General features: G+C 58.0%; 1 protein-coding gene across 1 annotated transcript in view; it reads left to right on the top strand.

Annotated features, from left to right (window-relative positions):
- Positions 1-17484, top strand: part of CACNA2D4 (calcium voltage-gated channel auxiliary subunit alpha2delta 4) — an 80111-nt gene that overhangs the window by 35926 nt on the left and 26701 nt on the right. Inside the window, exons 21-26 of the mRNA XM_032646993.1 lie at positions 287-332; positions 407-504; positions 1800-1893; positions 7687-7782; positions 9844-9971; positions 13195-13275. Of these exons, the coding sequence (XP_032502884.1) occupies positions 287-332; positions 407-504; positions 1800-1893; positions 7687-7782; positions 9844-9971; positions 13195-13275 (543 nt within the window). The remainder of the gene's footprint in view (positions 1-286; positions 333-406; positions 505-1799; positions 1894-7686; positions 7783-9843; positions 9972-13194; positions 13276-17484) is intronic.

The following is a 17484-nucleotide window of genomic DNA, read 5'->3' as shown; positions in this document are numbered from 1 at the left end:
CGCAGGGCCCCGCGGCTCGGTTCGGTACGGTGAAGCCAGGGGAGCCGATGTCTCCTTGAGGGCGATCCCATCGGGCGGGTCCAGGAGGCAGTGGGAAGGAAAGCGTTTCGGAAGCAACGTGCCAGTGACAACAGCGGGACCTGTGCTGGCCCAGCCGTCCTGTGGGTTGAGATTCCGCTCTGCCCGAGAACGAGGCAGGACACGGCCCAGCCCTTCCCCGATGCTATTTCTAGAGCACTCGGTACACAAACTCTGGGCAGTGGGTGAGCGTGGACTTTGCTTTCAGGCCTGCACGACCTGCTTCACCCAGACCTGAGCCTGGCCAGCGACTGGTGAGGACGGGGGTTCGGGGCAGGGGAAACAGGGCAGGGTGTGGGCTCTGGGTCACGGGCTCCGTGGGTTCCAGGATCTACTGCATCACGGACATCGACCCCGAGCACCGCAGGCTCAGCCAGCTGGAGGCCGTGGTCCGCTTCCTGACCAGGCGGGACCCAGCCCTGGAGTGTGAGTGACTCTCCGGCCCCGAAGCTCAGGACTCCGTGGGGACAGTGGGCTGGGAAGAGGGGCCCCATTTGCAGACCTCACGATGGCTTAGGGAGAACAGGGAGTCCCCAAAGGAGAGGACAGAGCCAGCCTCACTGGGGCCACGCCGGTGACTGAGAGCTCTGGGACCTTCAGGGGCACAGGTGTGTCCCCACGGCAGGGAGCGGGGTCTCTTTAAGCGTCTGTCACCCAGGCACTGTTAAGGCTCCCACAGTGAAGGATGCTGGCCTGCCCATCAGGTCCGTCCCCACCCCCAGCCAGTAGCTGATGTCTGCCCCCTCAAGTCCTCGTCTCCTGGATGCTGTGTCTGTTGAGTGTTTCCTAAGCCGGGTTCCCAGGTGACCCCACGTCCCTGCACTAATGCAGCTGGGGAGTCACAGGGCCACCCTCCACGTGGTCCCTTTTCTTCCTCTTTGGAAGGAGGCACGGGTCATCCCGTCCCATCAGCGTCCCACCGGGGAGAAGACCCCGCTTCCCGTGCCGGCCTGACAAGGCCTCATTCATTCATTCATTCCACCCACAAGTCTGTACCGGGACTGTGGGGGCAGAGGGACAGTGAAGCTGCCAATGACCCACAGGCCAGGTCCTTGTGCTCACGGGGCCTGTGCTCTAGGGGAGGAGACAGGTAACCGGGAAGCGGCACGTGTGTCGACGCAGGGGGTGTAAAGCCGTGAGTAGGTGCCATAGGGGGAGAGGGGGCTTTTCTAACCGTGGTCGGGGGGCCCCTCGTCAGGAGGCGTCACTGCAGCTGAGGACAGAAAGGAGCCACCGAGTGGATCTCCTCGGGGGTCATGAAAACCTTGTGCTGTGGAGGCGAGGGCTGCCCGTCTCCGTGCAAGTGTAAATGCCCAGACTGCACGCTATCGGTCGGGTGTGTGCTGTGTGGATTTCACCACAGTGAACGTAATAATCGTGTTAGAGGGGCGGAGGGAAAAGAAAGGGCCGTCCTCCAAGGCAGGTTTAGGCGCTCGGGGAGGCGTGGGCACCATGGAGCCCAGTGGCGAGAGGGAGGGGAGGGGAGGGCGGCTGGCGGGTGGGCCTCCTGATTTCCTGGAGCCCAAGAGCTAGAAAGGCCCGGCAGTCCCTTGGTTCTGCCCACACGGTGGAGGCTGAGGACGCGGCCTCCTGGCCCCCTGAGCTGACCTCCTCCAGCTCGAAGCACATCTCGTGCCTGAAGGTCAGGGCCCCTGGATGGCGCTGAGCTGAGCTCCCGACCACAGGGGGAGTAAGAGGGTGGTCTCCGTATTTTGCCCCAGGCGACGAGGAGCTATTGCAGGAGCTGCTGTTTGACGCGGTGGTGACGGCCCCCATGGAGGCGCACTGGACGGCACTGTCCCTCAACACCTCCGAGTACGTCCGGGTGGGGCTGAGGGTCCCGCCCCTGGGGTCCCTGGGCTGAGGCAGGGCCTCCCGCTGTGTCCTTTGTCCTGAGAGGAGGGTGGGAAGGTGTGGGAGGGACAGCCCCAGGACAGCAGGGACTTGACAAAGCTTCCTCAAGGCCCCTGCTGCTGCCCCCTCCCCTCCCAGGGAACACCCAGCCCACGCCCCGTGGCCCAGTTCCCAGAACCCCTCCCTTGGGGCCGGGCTCTGGCTGTGAGAGCCCATTAGCCAAAGGGCCCGGAGAGAGCGGTTCAAGCCGACCGGGGCCTCGTTTCCAGCAGGGAAGGTGAGTCCAAGCCCCGTGGGTTTCCTCTCCCCCTCTGCTCTTCGTCACCTGGAGCTCTGGTGTTTAGCAGGAAGGTAGAAAGAAGAGATGAATGGACGTGAGTGTGTGAGCGTGTGCGTGCATGTGAGTGCCAGGAGGGTGTAAGGTACTAATGAGGTAAAGGATGCAGGCGCCACACCTGTTCCTGAACAGTAAGAGTCAACTTCGACATCAGGACGACGTCAAACCTCTCCTAGCGCTGTCCTCATGAAAACACCGACAGAATCTGATAGGAACAAACACCTGTTTAAAAAGCAAGACGCAGAACAGTGCCTGGTGGTACGCTACCATTTCTATCAAAGGGGGAAAAACATAATACAGGGGGTGTGTATGTATAAAAAATCTATGGAAGGCTATATAGGAAACAGTTCTCACTGGTTGCTTCTGGTTAGAAGAACGGGTAACTGAAACAGGGATGGAGGGACACTTTTCACTATATAACTTGGCCTCTCACTGTTGTGGCCTCTCCCGTTGTGGAGCACAGGCTCCGGACGTGCAGGCCCAGCGGCCATGGCTCACGGGCCCAGCCGCTCCGCGGCATGTGGGATCCCCCCGGACCGGGTCACGAACCCTCGTCCCCTGCATCGGCAGGAGGACTCCCTGCACCACCAGGGAAGCCCACTATATAACTTTTTGATACCAATTTGAGCCATGTGACTATATTATCTATTCAAAATTAAATAAAACTAAAGAATGAAGAATACAGAGGACCAGGCACTGTTCCAAGTGCTTAGTGCACATTAAGCCTTTTGATCCCCACAACCCTACAATATAGGTCCTATCATTATCCCCACTTTACAGATGAGGAAGCCAAGGCAGAATGAGATAAGTAATTTGCCCAAGGTCACCTGCCTCATAAGTGGTCGAGCTGGAGTCAAAACCAGGCAGCCTGTTTCCAGGGTCCAGACTCTTGGCCCCTGTACTGTCCTGCCTTCTACAGTGGGGGCTGGCTCACTAGGTTTGGAGAGAAGACACAATCTTTATCTTTCCAAGTTCAGAAATTAGCTGATTTTTTTTAATGTTGGAAAACATTGAGGAACACATATTCTTGACCAGGGAAAGAATATCTCAGGAGAGATGACCTGGGGTCATCAAAACAGCATGGTACTGGCAGAAAAACAGAGACATAGATCAATGGAACAGAACTGAGAGCGGAGAAATAAACCCACACATATGCGGACAAGTACTGTTTGACAAAGGAGCCAAGAATATACACTGGAGAAAGGATAGTCTCTTTAACAAATGGTGTCAGGAAAACTGGACAGCCATATGCAAAAAAAAAAAAAAGAAAAGAAAAGAAACTAGACCACTGTCTCACACCATACACAAAAATCAGCCTAAATGGATTAAAGACTTTAATGTAAGACCTGAAATCATAAAACTGCTAGAAGAAAACATAGGCGGTATGAAGTTAATTCGGAAGAACAGGCAAGAATTGCCAGGAAAACGCTGGAAAAAAAAAAAGGCAACAAAGGAAGGCTGGTCCCACAAAATAGTAAAACGCTACAGAACCTCTGCAACTTATAAAGTGTGGTTTTGACACAGGAACAGACAGGCAGACCAAGGGAATGGAAAAGAAAATCCACAAATTCATCTAAATGCACGTGGAAATTTAGTGTATGACAAGGGCGTCGCGTCAGACCAGGGAGGGAAAGGTGGACTGTGTAGTACGAACTGGTCTGAGCGCCACACCTGTAGAGCAACGACGCTGTATTCTTTCCTCACATGGTAGACCTGGATAAAGTCCACATGACTCAGAGATTTAAATGTAGAAAATGAAACCACATAAGCACTAGAAGAGACCATGAGCCAGCTGCTGTACAATCTAGGAGTGGGGAAATCTTTCCCGGCAACGGCTCAGAATTCAGAAGCAATAAGGGAATGACTGATAAATGTAACAACATAAAATGTTTATTTGGCAAAAAAAACACAACAAAAACGAGCAAGGTGAAAAGAGAAATGGCAAACTGGGAAAATGTTGGCAACTTAAAAAAACAAAGAGAGAGTGACTGTCCCTATATTACATGTTTGTGATCGATAACTCCGACGATAGAGAAGTGAACGACCGACCACTCACGGGGAAAATGACCAAGAGGCAGTTCAGAGACTTCATGCAGCTCGTCCTCAGTTGTATGAAAAAGTGCTCAATCCAGCTCATAATAAAAGCATTGCAAATCGCAGGTGGACTGAGGTTGTACTTGTCACTTAGACTGACACACGTTTACGTTTGCTGACGGGCGTTGTTACGAGACTGTGGGGAATCAGACACTCTTGTGCGCTGTTGGTGGGAATGCAAAATGTTTCAAAGCCTGTGGAGGGGAATCTGACAGTATCTACCAGAGTGACATATGCGTTTACACTCTGGCCAACGATCCTGCTCCTGGGAATGAGTCCCAAAGACATACACGTGAGCTATGTGTTACAGCACCGTTCGTAACAGTAAAAGATTGGAAATAACCTGAATGTCCACCAGTAGGAGCCTAGTTAAATAAGCCCTGGTGGATCCACCTAATGGAATAGTATGTAGCCTTGAAAACCGAGAACTGTGTATGTTGCCATGGAAGGTCTCAGCAACGGAGAAAATTGTGTATAATAACACCCTGCTGCTTATCTACAAGAGAAAATGCAAATATATCTTCATTGTTACTTACACGTATATAAACATATATATGTATGTGCATCTATAGCTACATATTTTAATGGAAAAAGAAACAAGTAAACAAAAAAGGTTACTTGTAGGAAGAGTGAAGGAACAGAGGGATGGAGACAGAAACAGACTTCTGAATATGCCTTATCTTGCGTTTGACTTTGGAACCAGGTAAATGCTTTAGATCCTTATAAAACAAAATTAAATTTTAAGAAATAAGCTCTAAAGATCTGAAAGCAAATGAAACAAGTGAACCTGGCTGTGTAGCAGCCTCGTGCGATGGCCACACGTCGGGGGCTTCTTTCAAGGGACTTGGAAACAGGACTGTAAACACTAAACGAGGGCGTTGTTGGTGCTGCTCTTCTCAAGCTACACGGATAGACAGAGCACATAGCGCTGTGAATGTCAGGAACAAGATTTTCAACAAACGAGAAAAGAGGTGCAAATTTTTTAAATCAGAGAAGTTTAGATGGGACCCTAAATACGAGTTGGAAATACCAATGAACTCATGTATTTTCCCTGAAAGGAACAAAGAGGGGATCCTCGTCCACTGAAAGGACCAACCTCAGTGAGCACCCCAGACCCAGCTTGTGGACTTCCAATATCTACTTTAAGACGTTCTCACTAAAATGAGTCAGTGATCCCTGGAGAAGTATCTGATTCCAGGTCAGGGGCAAGGGGTGGACAGAATGAGCTGGGGGCACCCTGTCATCCCAGGGGCAAGTCATCAAAGACTAAGGAGGTTTTGCCAACAGGACGTCAGAGCCGCACCGAAGGGGCTCTCGCCGGCCAGACGAGAGGCAGTCAGACCAGCATCACCGGTAACAACAGCAGTGGGTAAGAGCACAGTAAACGTGCCAAAATCCTGCGCTCGAAGTAATACTGAAGGAAAAGTCTTCTTGGTCACCTTTGGAAGATGTTAGGAAACCAATTCCTACTTGTACCAACTGGTGAAGAAACAGAGACACAATTCTTTATCCTGCCTCTTCTTACAAATTATGCCTCAGGATAAACAGATGTTGAGGAGAAGCTTTTCTTTAGTCAAGTATAAATAGAATAAAGAAGAAACCAAGGGGGCTTCCCTGGTGGCACAGTGGTTAAGAATCCGCCTGCCAATGCAGGGGACACATGTTCGAGCCCTGGTCTGGGAAGATCCCACATGCCGTGGAGCAGCTAAGCCTGTGCACCACGACTACTGAGCCTGAGCTCTAGAGCCCGCGAGCCACAACTACTGAGACCGCAAGCCACAGCTACTGAAGCCCGCGCGCCTAGAGCCCGTGCTCCGCAGCAAGAGAAGCCCGTGCACTGCAACAAAGAGTAGCCCCTGTTCGCCACAGCTAGAGAAACCCCATGCACAGCAACGAAGACCCAACACAGCCAAAAATAAATTAAAAAAAAAACAAACAGTGAGATGTCACCTTATACCTGTTGGAATGACTGTTATCAAAAAGACAAGCAATGACGAGTGTTGGCAAGGATGTGGAGGAAGGGGAACACTTGTGCACTGTTGGTGGGAACGTAAACTGATTTTGAGACTATGGAAAACAGTATGGAGGTTCCTCAAGAAATTAAAAATAGATCTATCACAGGACCCAGCAATCCCACTTCTGGGTGTTTATCCAAAGAAAACAGAAGCAGACTATTGAAGAGGTGTCTGCACCCTCCTGTTCACTGCTGCCTTGTTCACAGTAGCCAAGACACGGAAACAACCCAAGTGTCCACCGATGCGTGAACGGATGAAGAAGGTGTGGTGTGTATATTTAATGGAATATTACGGAGCCTTTAAAAAGAGGAAATTCCTGCCATTTGCAACAACGCGGATGAACCTAGAGGGCATTGCGTTAAGTGAAATGAGTCAGACAGAAAAAGATGACTACTGCACTGTGTCACTTATATGTGCGATCTAAACAGAAGTGTGACTCGTAGAAACACGGAGTAGGAAAACGGCTGCTGGGGGCTGGCGGTGGGATACGTGCATGGGGAGAGGCCGGTGAAGGGCACGGACTTCCAGCTGTGAAATGAATAAGGCCTGAGGGTGGTGATTCTAGTTGGAACGCTGGATTGTGTAACTGAGATTAGCTAAGGGAGTAGAACTTAAATGTTCACGCGTACGCGTTGTGCACACACGCACCCACGATGGAGGGACTCCTCTCACCATGTGTACCTGTATCAAGTCACCATAACGTACGCTTCAACTATCTTACAGTTTTATGTCCGTTATACGTCAGTAAGGTTGACATTTCAAAAAAGGTGACTCTCCCAGGTGGGGCATGGTCCCCACAGGGCCGCTCCGGGACCGTGAGAGAAGGAACAGCGCCCTCCAGCCCGCAGGCTCTCCCAAGTCTTGTTGGCAAAGGCGTGAGCTCTGCCCAGACTCCTCTTCGTGGATGTGGACAGTCTTCTCCTTCCCCATCTCAGGAATAAGGCAAACATTTGAAAAGGGCTTCACGTGGCGAGGTACTAAGTGTGTGCTGGTCACAAGGAGTTAATTTCCTTAGGTCCCGGGACAAAATCTCTCTTCCTGGGTTCCTTCTGTCTTCCAGAGCTAACTCCCCGCAAAGCTGCCTGCACGCAGAGGGGCAGAGGCCCAGGGGACCCACGAACGAGGGCAGGTGCAGCCCAGGGATGCTCACAGCAGACGGCCAGCAGCATCCCCTCGAGAGACCAACCCACCTCCCCCACCCACCCCAGTCAGAAGGCCCGGCGCCGGGAGAGGCCTGCAGGTCCTCCCAGTACCCCCCTCCCTCCTCCCCGGGCACGTGGTGATGACTTCTGCTCTGTCTGCCCGCAGTGAGTCCGAGCGTGTGGTGGACATGGCCTTCCTGGGCACCCGGGCCGGCCTCCTCAGAAGCAGCCTGTTCGTGGGCTCCGAAAAGGTCTCTGACAAGTGAGTCCTGCCGGAGGCCGGGGAGCGGGGTCCCTGGGGTGCCCCTGTGGTTTGCGGGCAGACCTGTGCCAGACTCCAAGAGTACGGGGGGAGGAAGGGTTCGGGTTTACAGACTGGGACAGCCGGAGAAGCGCCCCTTCCAGCCAGGCTTGGTCCCATCCTGGGCTCAGCCCCATTCACTCCCAAGAGGGGAACCAGATGCGGTCTTCCCGCCGGGACAGATCTCTGAGCAATGGGCTGAATCTTCCGGCCGTGCCCGTCCTTTGTCGACAACTTTCCCCTCCCCCAAGCCCGAAATTCTCAGATGGGGGTGACTCTGCCCCCTACCCTGGAGACAGTTCTGGATGTCACAGCTGGGGGAGGGCAGGGGGTTGCTACTGGCATCCAGTGGGTAGAGGCCAGGGATGCCGCGGCAGAGCCTGCAGCGCACTGGGCGGCCCCCAGCGGTTGCCGGGCCCAAAACGTCGGCGGTGCTGAGGCTGAGAAGCCCCGCTCCCAGCAAAGCCACCCGGGACCAGCCCACCAGGGTGTTGCACCCGGCACTGCGGCAAAGGGGGTGCCCGGGGGAGCACGCTGTGGATAGGGGAGCGAAGCCACCTGCCACTCTGCAGACCACAAGACTCAAGGTGGGGGGCCCGCGGCCACCTGGGGGGGACAGCCAAGAGGTCTCCTGCACAGACCTGACCCCAGTGTCCTTGCCTCCTGCCCACCCACGGCCCCAAGAAGGCGCCATCGGGGGGGTCTTCCTCACAGACTCCAAGACGGACCCGCCATTTCCAGGAAGCAGAGGCTTCTAGGAAGAGGCATTAGGTGGACCTCCCCCTCCCCACTCCCTCCCTGAGAGGTGGAAACCCAGGAAGCATCCTGCCTGGCCAGCCCTTCCTCCGCCGGTTAGAGACACGACAGGTGACCCAGGTGGACCAGATCCAGTGGGAGAACTGCAGACTCGCCCGAAGGCCTCGAGCCACCTGGGAACTTTCCTCCCCAAGCTCACCACCCGCATCCCCTTAAACTTCCTCCCCCAGTAGAAAAAACGCACATCCACATCTTCCTGTGGCCCAGGTTGGACCGGGGACCACACCGGGCAGTGTGAGGGGAGGGTCTCAGACACCCCTGCACCCTCTCCAAAAGGCTTCCGACAACGAAGGAGGGAAGTCGGTACAGACAGACTCTCCTGAGTCACGAACCAGCCCCACGAACGGCCGTGCGTGCACTGCACACCTCCAGGGGGCTCCCCTTGCCTGGCCCCTGGCGTCATTGCAGCCCAGGACGGTGCAGCCAGGCGGGTGGGCTTCTGAGAGCCCTGAGCCGAGCACGCCCGGAATCAAACCTCAGTTATCCACCTGCAGGTTATCCACAGTCACTCTTTCAATCCCTACCAGATTCTCCCTGCTTCCCTCCCAGTCTGCTCTGGGCCAACACTCCCTTCTGTCGGCGGGCTGAGCCCAGCAGTACAAAACCATAATTAGCAAGGTAGAGCTGCCCCCCAAAAGAAGACTACTGCCTGTGGCAGTAGCTGTTGCAGTAACCATTTGGGGGAATTTATGACCTTCTATGACTATACGGTTCCCTCCTGCAGACATGCTAATCAGCTTGACAAAGAGAAATTAGGCTGTACCCCAAATAAATAAACCCTGCAGGCAAGGAGCGTAAACCCTGCAGGCAAGGAGCGTAAACCCTGCAGGCAAGGAGCGTAAACCCTGCAGGCAAGGAGCGTACACCCTGCAGGCAAGGAGCGTACACCCTGCAGGCAAGGAGCGTACACCCTGCAGGCAAGGAGCGCACAGAGAGGTGGAAAGTCTCTTTCGGCACACAGGCCCTCCACTCCTCCTACGATGTGCCCTCAGAGGCACCAGCGTTTGGTTCTGGAAAAGGCAGGAATTACTGGGGAGCATCCTCTGGGGCAATACCCATTCAGGGGCTAATCTTTTCTTCTGCAGCCCCACCAAGTCAGAGGCGAGTCGCTCCCCTGGCCCAGCCAAGATGACCTCGTAGGAACGAGGAGATAGGGAAGACCGTGCTCCCGGACCCGGGGGAGGTGACAGACCCTTCTCGTTGCAGGAGGTTCCTGACGCCGGCGGACGAGGCCAGCATCTTCACCCTGGACCACTTCCCTCTGTGGTACCGCCAGGCCGCCGAGCAGCCTCCGGGCAGCATGGTCTTCAACCTCTACTCGGCAGAGGGACCAGGTAATCTACACCCCAAGCTCCAGGGCGGGGGGCCAGGGCTTCCCTCCTCCCACCGGCGCTTGGGGTGGGAAACCGCAACGAGATACAGGACTGAACGTCCAGACCTCGGCGGCCCCTCACCCCGCTGGCCTCCACCCGCACCCTGGGTGGATCATTTCATTCCCTGGCCGGCAATCAACGATGCGGTTCAAAAGTTCAACCGTAACAAAGGAAAGGGGTTTGACCCGAAAGTCAGGAGGAGCTGGACTCTAGCCCAAATTCCGCATAGGAGGACATCGGGACAGCTGGTCTCTGGAGAGTCTTGTATTTCCAGACATCTGAGTGTTTCTGAGAGCTGCTCAAACCATGAAAGGAACAGACTTGATTCCGTGGGGGGGGCTGCTGTACTGTCTGGAACAGACTGTATCTCAGGAGAGTGGCTGAGCCCCGGCCTGCTCCCCAGCAGCTCCTGGTAATAACGGGGCGCCTCCCGGCCGCCAGGCCTCTAGGGGCTGCAGGGCGAGAGATGATGGCTGACTGGGCCTCGGGCACCCAGCCAGCACAGGCCTGCTAGTCCGAGGGCCAGGGGGGCTCAGAGGTGGAGCCCCCGACTCCCAGCACGGCCCCCACTCTGGGAAATAACCCGAACAGGAAACGGTAAGTGGCTTTAACAGAGCGCCAAGAAAGCCACACAGGACAGAAAGGACCTTGGAGCTGCAAAGCCTCACCCTCTCAATTCGCACTTGAAGTGACCACGGCCCAGAGAGGGTCCAAGGGTCACGTCTGAGGGTCCTGACCTCAGCGCCGTGGGGTGAGGGGGCCCGCAAGTATCCTCGGCGTCCTGGCTGAGCGAGCCAAGGTTGGGGTTGAGGAGTGGAGACATGAGGAAGAGGGCGGCCAGGAGCCGACTTGGGATGAAGCCTTGTCCTCCCTCCAGGCCGCCCGTCCGCCAATAGCCTCCTGCCACCGCCGCCACCAAAACCACCCTCACGCCGCCCGACGGGAACCTCCCCGAGCTGAGCTGCCGGCTGGGGAGGCCCAGGCCCCGGGGCCCCGCCCGTGGCTGCAGGCAGCACCTGCCCTCTAGATGCCCTCCCTCGGCATCCTCTGCCCGGCGTGTCACTGACGTGCTTTACAGAACGCTTTTCCACGCGCCGCTTATGCGGTGTGCACGCCCTCTTCTTACACAAGGAGAGTCTGAGGTTCAGAGGGCGCCGTGACTCGCCCGGACCACACAGCGGGGGGCACACCGGGGGTCTCTCCGCACTTCACTGTGTGTGAGGCGCTGGGACTCCAGGGCGCGCCCGCGGAGGGGCCCCTTCCCACACGGGCACCGGAGCCACAGAGGCAGCTCCCCCTTTCGGGGCCACCCGGAACAGGAGGGCCCCACGGGGTCCCGGGGGTTCTGGGGTGAGGCCCTGCCCTCCCCCACGGTGACGGGCTCCCTCCTGCCCAGTGTCACCAGAATGAGTCTGCTGGCTGCCGGGGAGCTCTCTGGCACAGGGGCAGGAGGGTGGTGGGTGGGAACAGAGAGCGAGATGACGAGGGCTGGCTGGGGACCACCGGGCAAGAGGCCCTGCACGCTCCCATCCTCCCCCAAAGGGAGAAACCGACAATTTTAATGGGGGGTACCCCTGAGGAGGTGGAGGGGCGGCTGCAGGGTGAGGGGAGGGCCCCGCCCACCCAGGCTGACTGCAGCCCTCCGCCTGGGCCCGGTGGGCGAGCTGTGCCCACACGGAGCTGCCTTTTGCAGTCGGCGCTGAGAAACCTGCCAGCACAGAGCAGAGTCCCAGCGAAGCCCCAGCAGCTCAGGCCTGGTGCCCCTGCATCCACAGCCCTGCTTTCTGGGCCAGCCCCTGGGCCTGCCCCCCTACCACCTGGTAGCTGGCTCATTCACGGGGTGCCTGGTGATGCAGGCCCTGAGATCCCTGATATCCCCAGAGACCGCGTCATTAGCGCCCCACACCTTCGCTTGGGTGTTTCCTCTGAGCCCGTGGAGCACACACGACAGGTCTGTCCCGAAAGCAGCTTGCGGCCGGGAACGGTGCGGGGGTCACCCCATCAGGGTCATCCAGACATTTCTAGAAGCAAGGCGGGGAAGCCAGCTTCTGCGGCTGTTCTGGTCCCTTGTGTCCTCGTCATGGCCAATTCCTAGAGCCAAGGACGACCTTACGTCGTGTCAGTTCCTAGAATCAGAGTAATTTCTGTTTTCTGTGAGATACTTGGTTCCGGCGAGGTGGGATGGGTAATCCTGACAAAACGGCAGATACGAGAAACCAGTGGCGGATTTAAGTTTCGCTACGACTGACACTGTCAAGAGTCTCACGACCTGTTGGTTTCAAGCAACGTTTGACGTAAAGACATTCTAACAAGCGAGCACATGGCAGAACTGTGCCCCTTTCTCGGGGTTTTTAGTGACGCACTTGATCCGTAGGCAAGAGTGCCTTCTCCAGGGCTGTAGGATCCAAAAGCCGCGGGCATGTACTCGTCCACGCCTCTCAGAGCCAGAAAGCTCTGTGCTGATGCAGAGCTGAAGCTGCCACCTGAATTCTGCACCTGGAGGCCTGGCTCTCCTGAGAGGTGGGGAGGTACCTCAGGCAGGTCCCGGAGCCTGGCTGTGTCCCGGACGTGCAGCGACCCGCCGGGCAGTGGCACGCAGGCCACCAGGATTCACGGGGCACCTCGCACGTGTCAGATGACAGCCAGCCTCTGTGCCCATCGCAGCCCTGGCGTCTGGCTTCCCGAAGGGGCTGTCGTTGTCACCTTGACTCGTGTAACTGATGAAGGACAGCGCAGGGTCAGCAAGCACTGCGTCCGGGAGTGCAGCCCATCCCCTGCTCGCAAGGGCCCCTTGATGCCACGCGAGTCTCCTGGGTGGGTCCCCGCGGGGTCCCCGAGCTCCAGTGGGGCAGCTGCATGCAGACAGCTTTGCGGCCCTGAGACAGAGCAGACCTGCAGCATCAGGGACCTGATGGTGCGGTGCTGTCCAGGCGGGCAGGGGCCACCACACACTGACCTGGCAGCTTCGGAGCTGCATGGAGAGGTGGGCGGCACCCGGCACATACGAGGCAAGTACGAGGCGCTCCGCAAAGGCCCGAGGTGGTGGTAGCAGGCAGCCTCCCGGGCAGCCCCTCGCTCGCTCAGGGGACGTCCTAGCCTGCTGTTTACTGGGCTTCCCAGCCCGCGCCGCCACCCCGGCTCCTCCTCAGGTACAGAGAAAGTGACTGGACAATTCTCCCCCCAGAAAATTCAGACAAGCCGATGGTGGTGACCGTGAGCACAGCTGTAGCCGTGACCATAGACAACAGGACAGCCATCGCTGCAGGTAGGAGCTGCCCCTGGGCTTTGAGGCTGGGCAGTTGTGAGTCCGAGTGGAGAACGAAGCACAAGTGACGGAGGCGGCCCCATGCGTGGTTTGAGAGGCCACGGTCTGTGTGTTTTCCCAGATGAAATGTGGGGCTGAGGGGAGGCGGAGTCTTCCTGAGCCATTTTGTTTATACAGCTGTGAGGCCTTAGATCTAACAGAATTCATGCAGTAAACTGAAGCCCAGAGAGGTTGAGAAATCTGCTCAAGGTCACACAGGACAGAGACTGCCCAGACCTCCTTCCCACCCTCTTTGTGTCGCTTCCGCCTCCACTGCCCACTCAGGGGAAGAGTGGGTTTGTGACTCAGACCCTGAAGTCCGAGCCCGTACGTGAGTCCTGCGCTCCGGTGCATGTTCTCATCCAGCCCGGGGCGGGGGGGGGGGGGGGGTGCCCTGGTTTGGCTCCATTTTACAGATGAGGAAACTGAGGCCCAGAAATGTTATTTGCCCAAAGTCCCACAGCTAATAGTCAATGAAGCTAGAATTTAAGCTCAGATTGCCTCTCTTGAAGGCCCAGGATCACCACCCTTTGTTGCAATTGGCCACAGAAGCCATGAGAGTACCCGGGCAGCCTCACGAGCTGCCCCGGCTTTGTAGCTTTTTGGAGCCTAAGAAGGGCCTTGGCACCCCTGCCCACTCGTCTGAGAGCCCTGAGGATCCTGCCCTCGGTCTCCGCGTCTCAGACCCCACCGTGTTCTGAGAAGCTGTGAGGTCCTCGCAGCTCTCAGCCATCCTGGGCACTGGGGTCGGGCGCCTGCATTGTGGGGGACCCCACAGCTGCCAGGGGCAGGCGAGCAGGCCCCTCGTGTCTTCTCCCCCAGGCTGAGTGCAGGGCAAAGGGCAGGGAGGAGCGGCCCAGCAGGCAGGCTGCCCCTTTGTCCGCCCGCCCCAGCAAGGGCACGGCCGTCCACGCTGGGATGGAGGAGGGAGGGAGGGAAGGGCTTGTTCTGGTTGCTCGGAGCCTCGTTTGGAAACACGTGTGTCACAGGGGTCCTGAGGCTGTGCCGCTGGGCACTTTGGAGGGACCCGCGCCTTCCCAGCCGCCTTTCTGTCCTTCGCCTGGCCTGCTAATCCCAGACCCTAAAGACTGTCTCGTAGCCCCTGCTCCCTCCATGACGTGGGCTTCTCAGCTCCCGCACACCCGAAAGCCCAGCAAATAGAAGGCACGCGGGGTCAGCCTGCTGGCTGCGCTCCCCTGCACTCTCCAATTATTTGACATCATTTTTAACTCGGCGCTGCATTAGAGCCAGGAGGGGTTGCCATGGAAACCGTGTCCGGGTGCCTCTGGTTTAACTCACTGCAGACAATCGCTCTGAAGCTCGGGGGGGCACGGATGTGATAGGACAGGGATGAGGCACTGGAGACCTTTACGCTTCAATTATTTTTTTCAGCCTCCTTTTGTAATTTCCTCTTCCTAGCCTGTGGCTCAGCCTCCCTGACCCTGGACCAGCTAGCCTGTGTGTGCGGTGCCGGCAGTTCCTTTCCTCGCGTGTTCTGTGGCACACAGGCTGCACGTTCGATGTTTGTGCCGTGGGCTGGGGAGAAGGAGGAAGGGCAGCTAGGGGGACAGCCAAGGGCCAGGCAGATGAATGAGGAGGCGTCGCTTAACCTCTAAGCAGGTATTTCTCAACGGTTCATGCAAAATTTCTAGGAATCTACTGTTTTGATCAGGATCCACTTTCAAGTCTCTGTGCCCTCCAGGCCCCGCTTGGGAAATACCGCCGAGTGTCATGGTGGTGCCATAACCTGCAAGTCTGTTTCCCCAGCCCAGCAGCCTTTGTGCAGAGGGCCTGCTGTCTGGAGCTGCCTGACGGCTCCTCTCCTCAGAGTTCCGCCTGCGTGCGCACGGCCCAGCCTTCAGACGGCGGTGCGCTCTCGGAGCAGTGCGTCTGCGCGTTACCCACACCTGTGCAGGCTGTGCAGGCTGTGCAGGCGGTCCCCTGCCCCCATGGGGCCTGCTCTCCCAGCTCTGCTGTACCGGTCAGGGCCGCAGGAGGGCACCTCTCCCCACTTACCCCCACCCAGGAAGGGGTCCAGCCGAACTCCTGGAACAGGGACCTGCTGGTTCCCTTCTCCCCGGGGTTGGCTCCTGGCTCGCTGGGGTGTCACCCAAGGGAGGGCTCCTGGCTAGAAGAGAATCCCGTCTTGGTCTGAAGACTGTGACGCGTGTAGCCCAGGCCCAGCCAGTCAGGCGAGGTGGGCCACGCGGGCCGCAGGTGGGCAGACAGCCGGAGGCCTTGCCGTCGCTCACTCCTCCCCCGGCCCCGCCCCAGCCCTCCGGTCCCGAATTCTGACCCTGCACCTGCTGAGCCCTGAGGAGGGGTTGTCTGTGTATCAGCCTCAAAAGCACAGGACATTAAACGGGGCTCGTCCTGCAAACCCAGCGACACCCCTCCAAGGCTGGTGAAACCTAGTCCCCTAAACTGCTCTCGGGGAGCCGCCCCTCCCGGCAGGCAGCAGGAGGGTCCCCAGGGCCCAGGCGCGCCTCCTACCCCGTGGCCGTCTGCCCTTGACCGCAGGGCAGCCTCGCTCGCAGCGGGGCTGGGAGCAGGCCCCGGGCTCCGCTCTCTCCCGCTGCCCTCCCGGGGGCGCCCCAAGGCCAGGCCTCGGGCGGGAGCTGCCGTCCTCCTTAGGGGCCTGGGGACACTCCGCGCAGCCATCTGGGGAGGTCAGAGGCCACCATCCTGGCTGCTGGCTCCTGCACCCCCTCCCGCCCAAGGAAACCAGGAAGTAGATAGGAAAATACAGTCTTTATTTGTCGAAACAACAAACCAGAAATATAATTTTGCCTTTAAAAATCTTCTGTCTTAGGCTGAAGACACCACCACTGACAACGTCCAGCCTTCCCTGACTCCCTTTAGAAAATCCCCAGGTCTGGTGTCAGCTGGCACCCCAAAAGAAGGAAGACTGCAGGCCAGCCCGGTGGGCAGCCTGCACCCGGCCCCCTCTATCCCCGTCCTGCCTCAGAACCATGTTCTGACGGCCTCCCCCGGGCCACTCCCTAGACTCGCAGCCGTCGCAGAGCCAGAAACCGGCCTGCTGGCACCCGACCCTCCGTAAGCGGCGGGGAAGCTGATGTCCTGCAGAGCGAGGCCCAGGACTCACCGGGATCGCACTCCCCAGGAGGGCAGACCTCGGAAAGGGGACCGGTGAACCCCACCCTGCACTGCCCCCTCCCACGCCCACCCTCAGCCTCTGTCCCTTTGTGGGGGGCGGGTTACAGGTAACGAGCAGATGGGCCCCTGGGCCCTTGCTCTGGTTTGGGTCCCAGTCCAGGTGCCACGAGGACTCTGGGAAGTCAGACTGAGCTGACAGAATGCTGGGAAAAGGACCTCGTTACTGAGACCTCTGAGCGGAACGGTGTGGTGCGGGGGGGTCCTTTCGCTGCTCCCAGGGTCTGTTTGGTATATGCTGGCAGGAGGGTCACAGAGGATGAGCCAGTCCCCGTCCTGGGGTCACGGACCCAGAGATGCTGAGGGTGGGGCATGGCAGTGGGAGGTGCAGAGCAACGGTTCTCGGGCCGCAGGCCGTGGGAGTGGGAGCGGTACGCGTCCCCGCGGGGCCTGGCAGGGACGTACTTCGGCAGCGCTGAGGATGAGTCCGGTGGTGCGTGGCCGGGCTCTCGGGAGGCCACCATCCACACACGCTGCATCTTCCAGGCCTCTGGGCAGGCGTCCCTGGAAATCCCAGCAGGAGAGGTGTGAGTGGGTTACCATGGTGACGGGCAGTCTCATCCGGCAGCACCACCTTGGCCTCTCGAGAGGATCTGGAAGGAATCCCTGTGCCGTGGGTTTGGGTTTCTCCCCATCCGCCGCAGGAGGTTGCATAAGCACGCAGCAGGTTGTGCGGCCTGAGCGCTGAGGCCACGGGGGACGCCTGGCTCTGCTCCCCGAGGTCCCACGGTCTCTGTCCCTGCGCGACTGTGTGTGTGATGCCGAGCTCGAGTGAGAACGATTAGTGACCCGGAGCTGGGTGGTCGGTGATGCAGGGACAGATGGCTTTGGCGAGGGCGTGGTGCTGGGTTGCCAAGTGCTGGTCCAGATGGCTGGGCTGGGCTGAATGCACAGTGGTACCAGCCATCGGAAGCTGGGCCCAACATCTTCCTGGCTTAGGAGAGAGTCGCAGAAACCGGCCCCGCACCCCCTAGACGCAGATAAGGTGGGTTGAGC

The sequence above is a fragment of the Phocoena sinus genome, chromosome 10 (assembly GCF_008692025.1).
Source record: "Phocoena sinus isolate mPhoSin1 chromosome 10, mPhoSin1.pri, whole genome shotgun sequence".
NCBI classification, from domain to species: domain Eukaryota; kingdom Metazoa; phylum Chordata; class Mammalia; order Artiodactyla; family Phocoenidae; genus Phocoena; species Phocoena sinus.
Note: the sequence above shows the minus strand (reverse complement) of the source record. Positions and strands in the feature narration are given on the sequence as shown.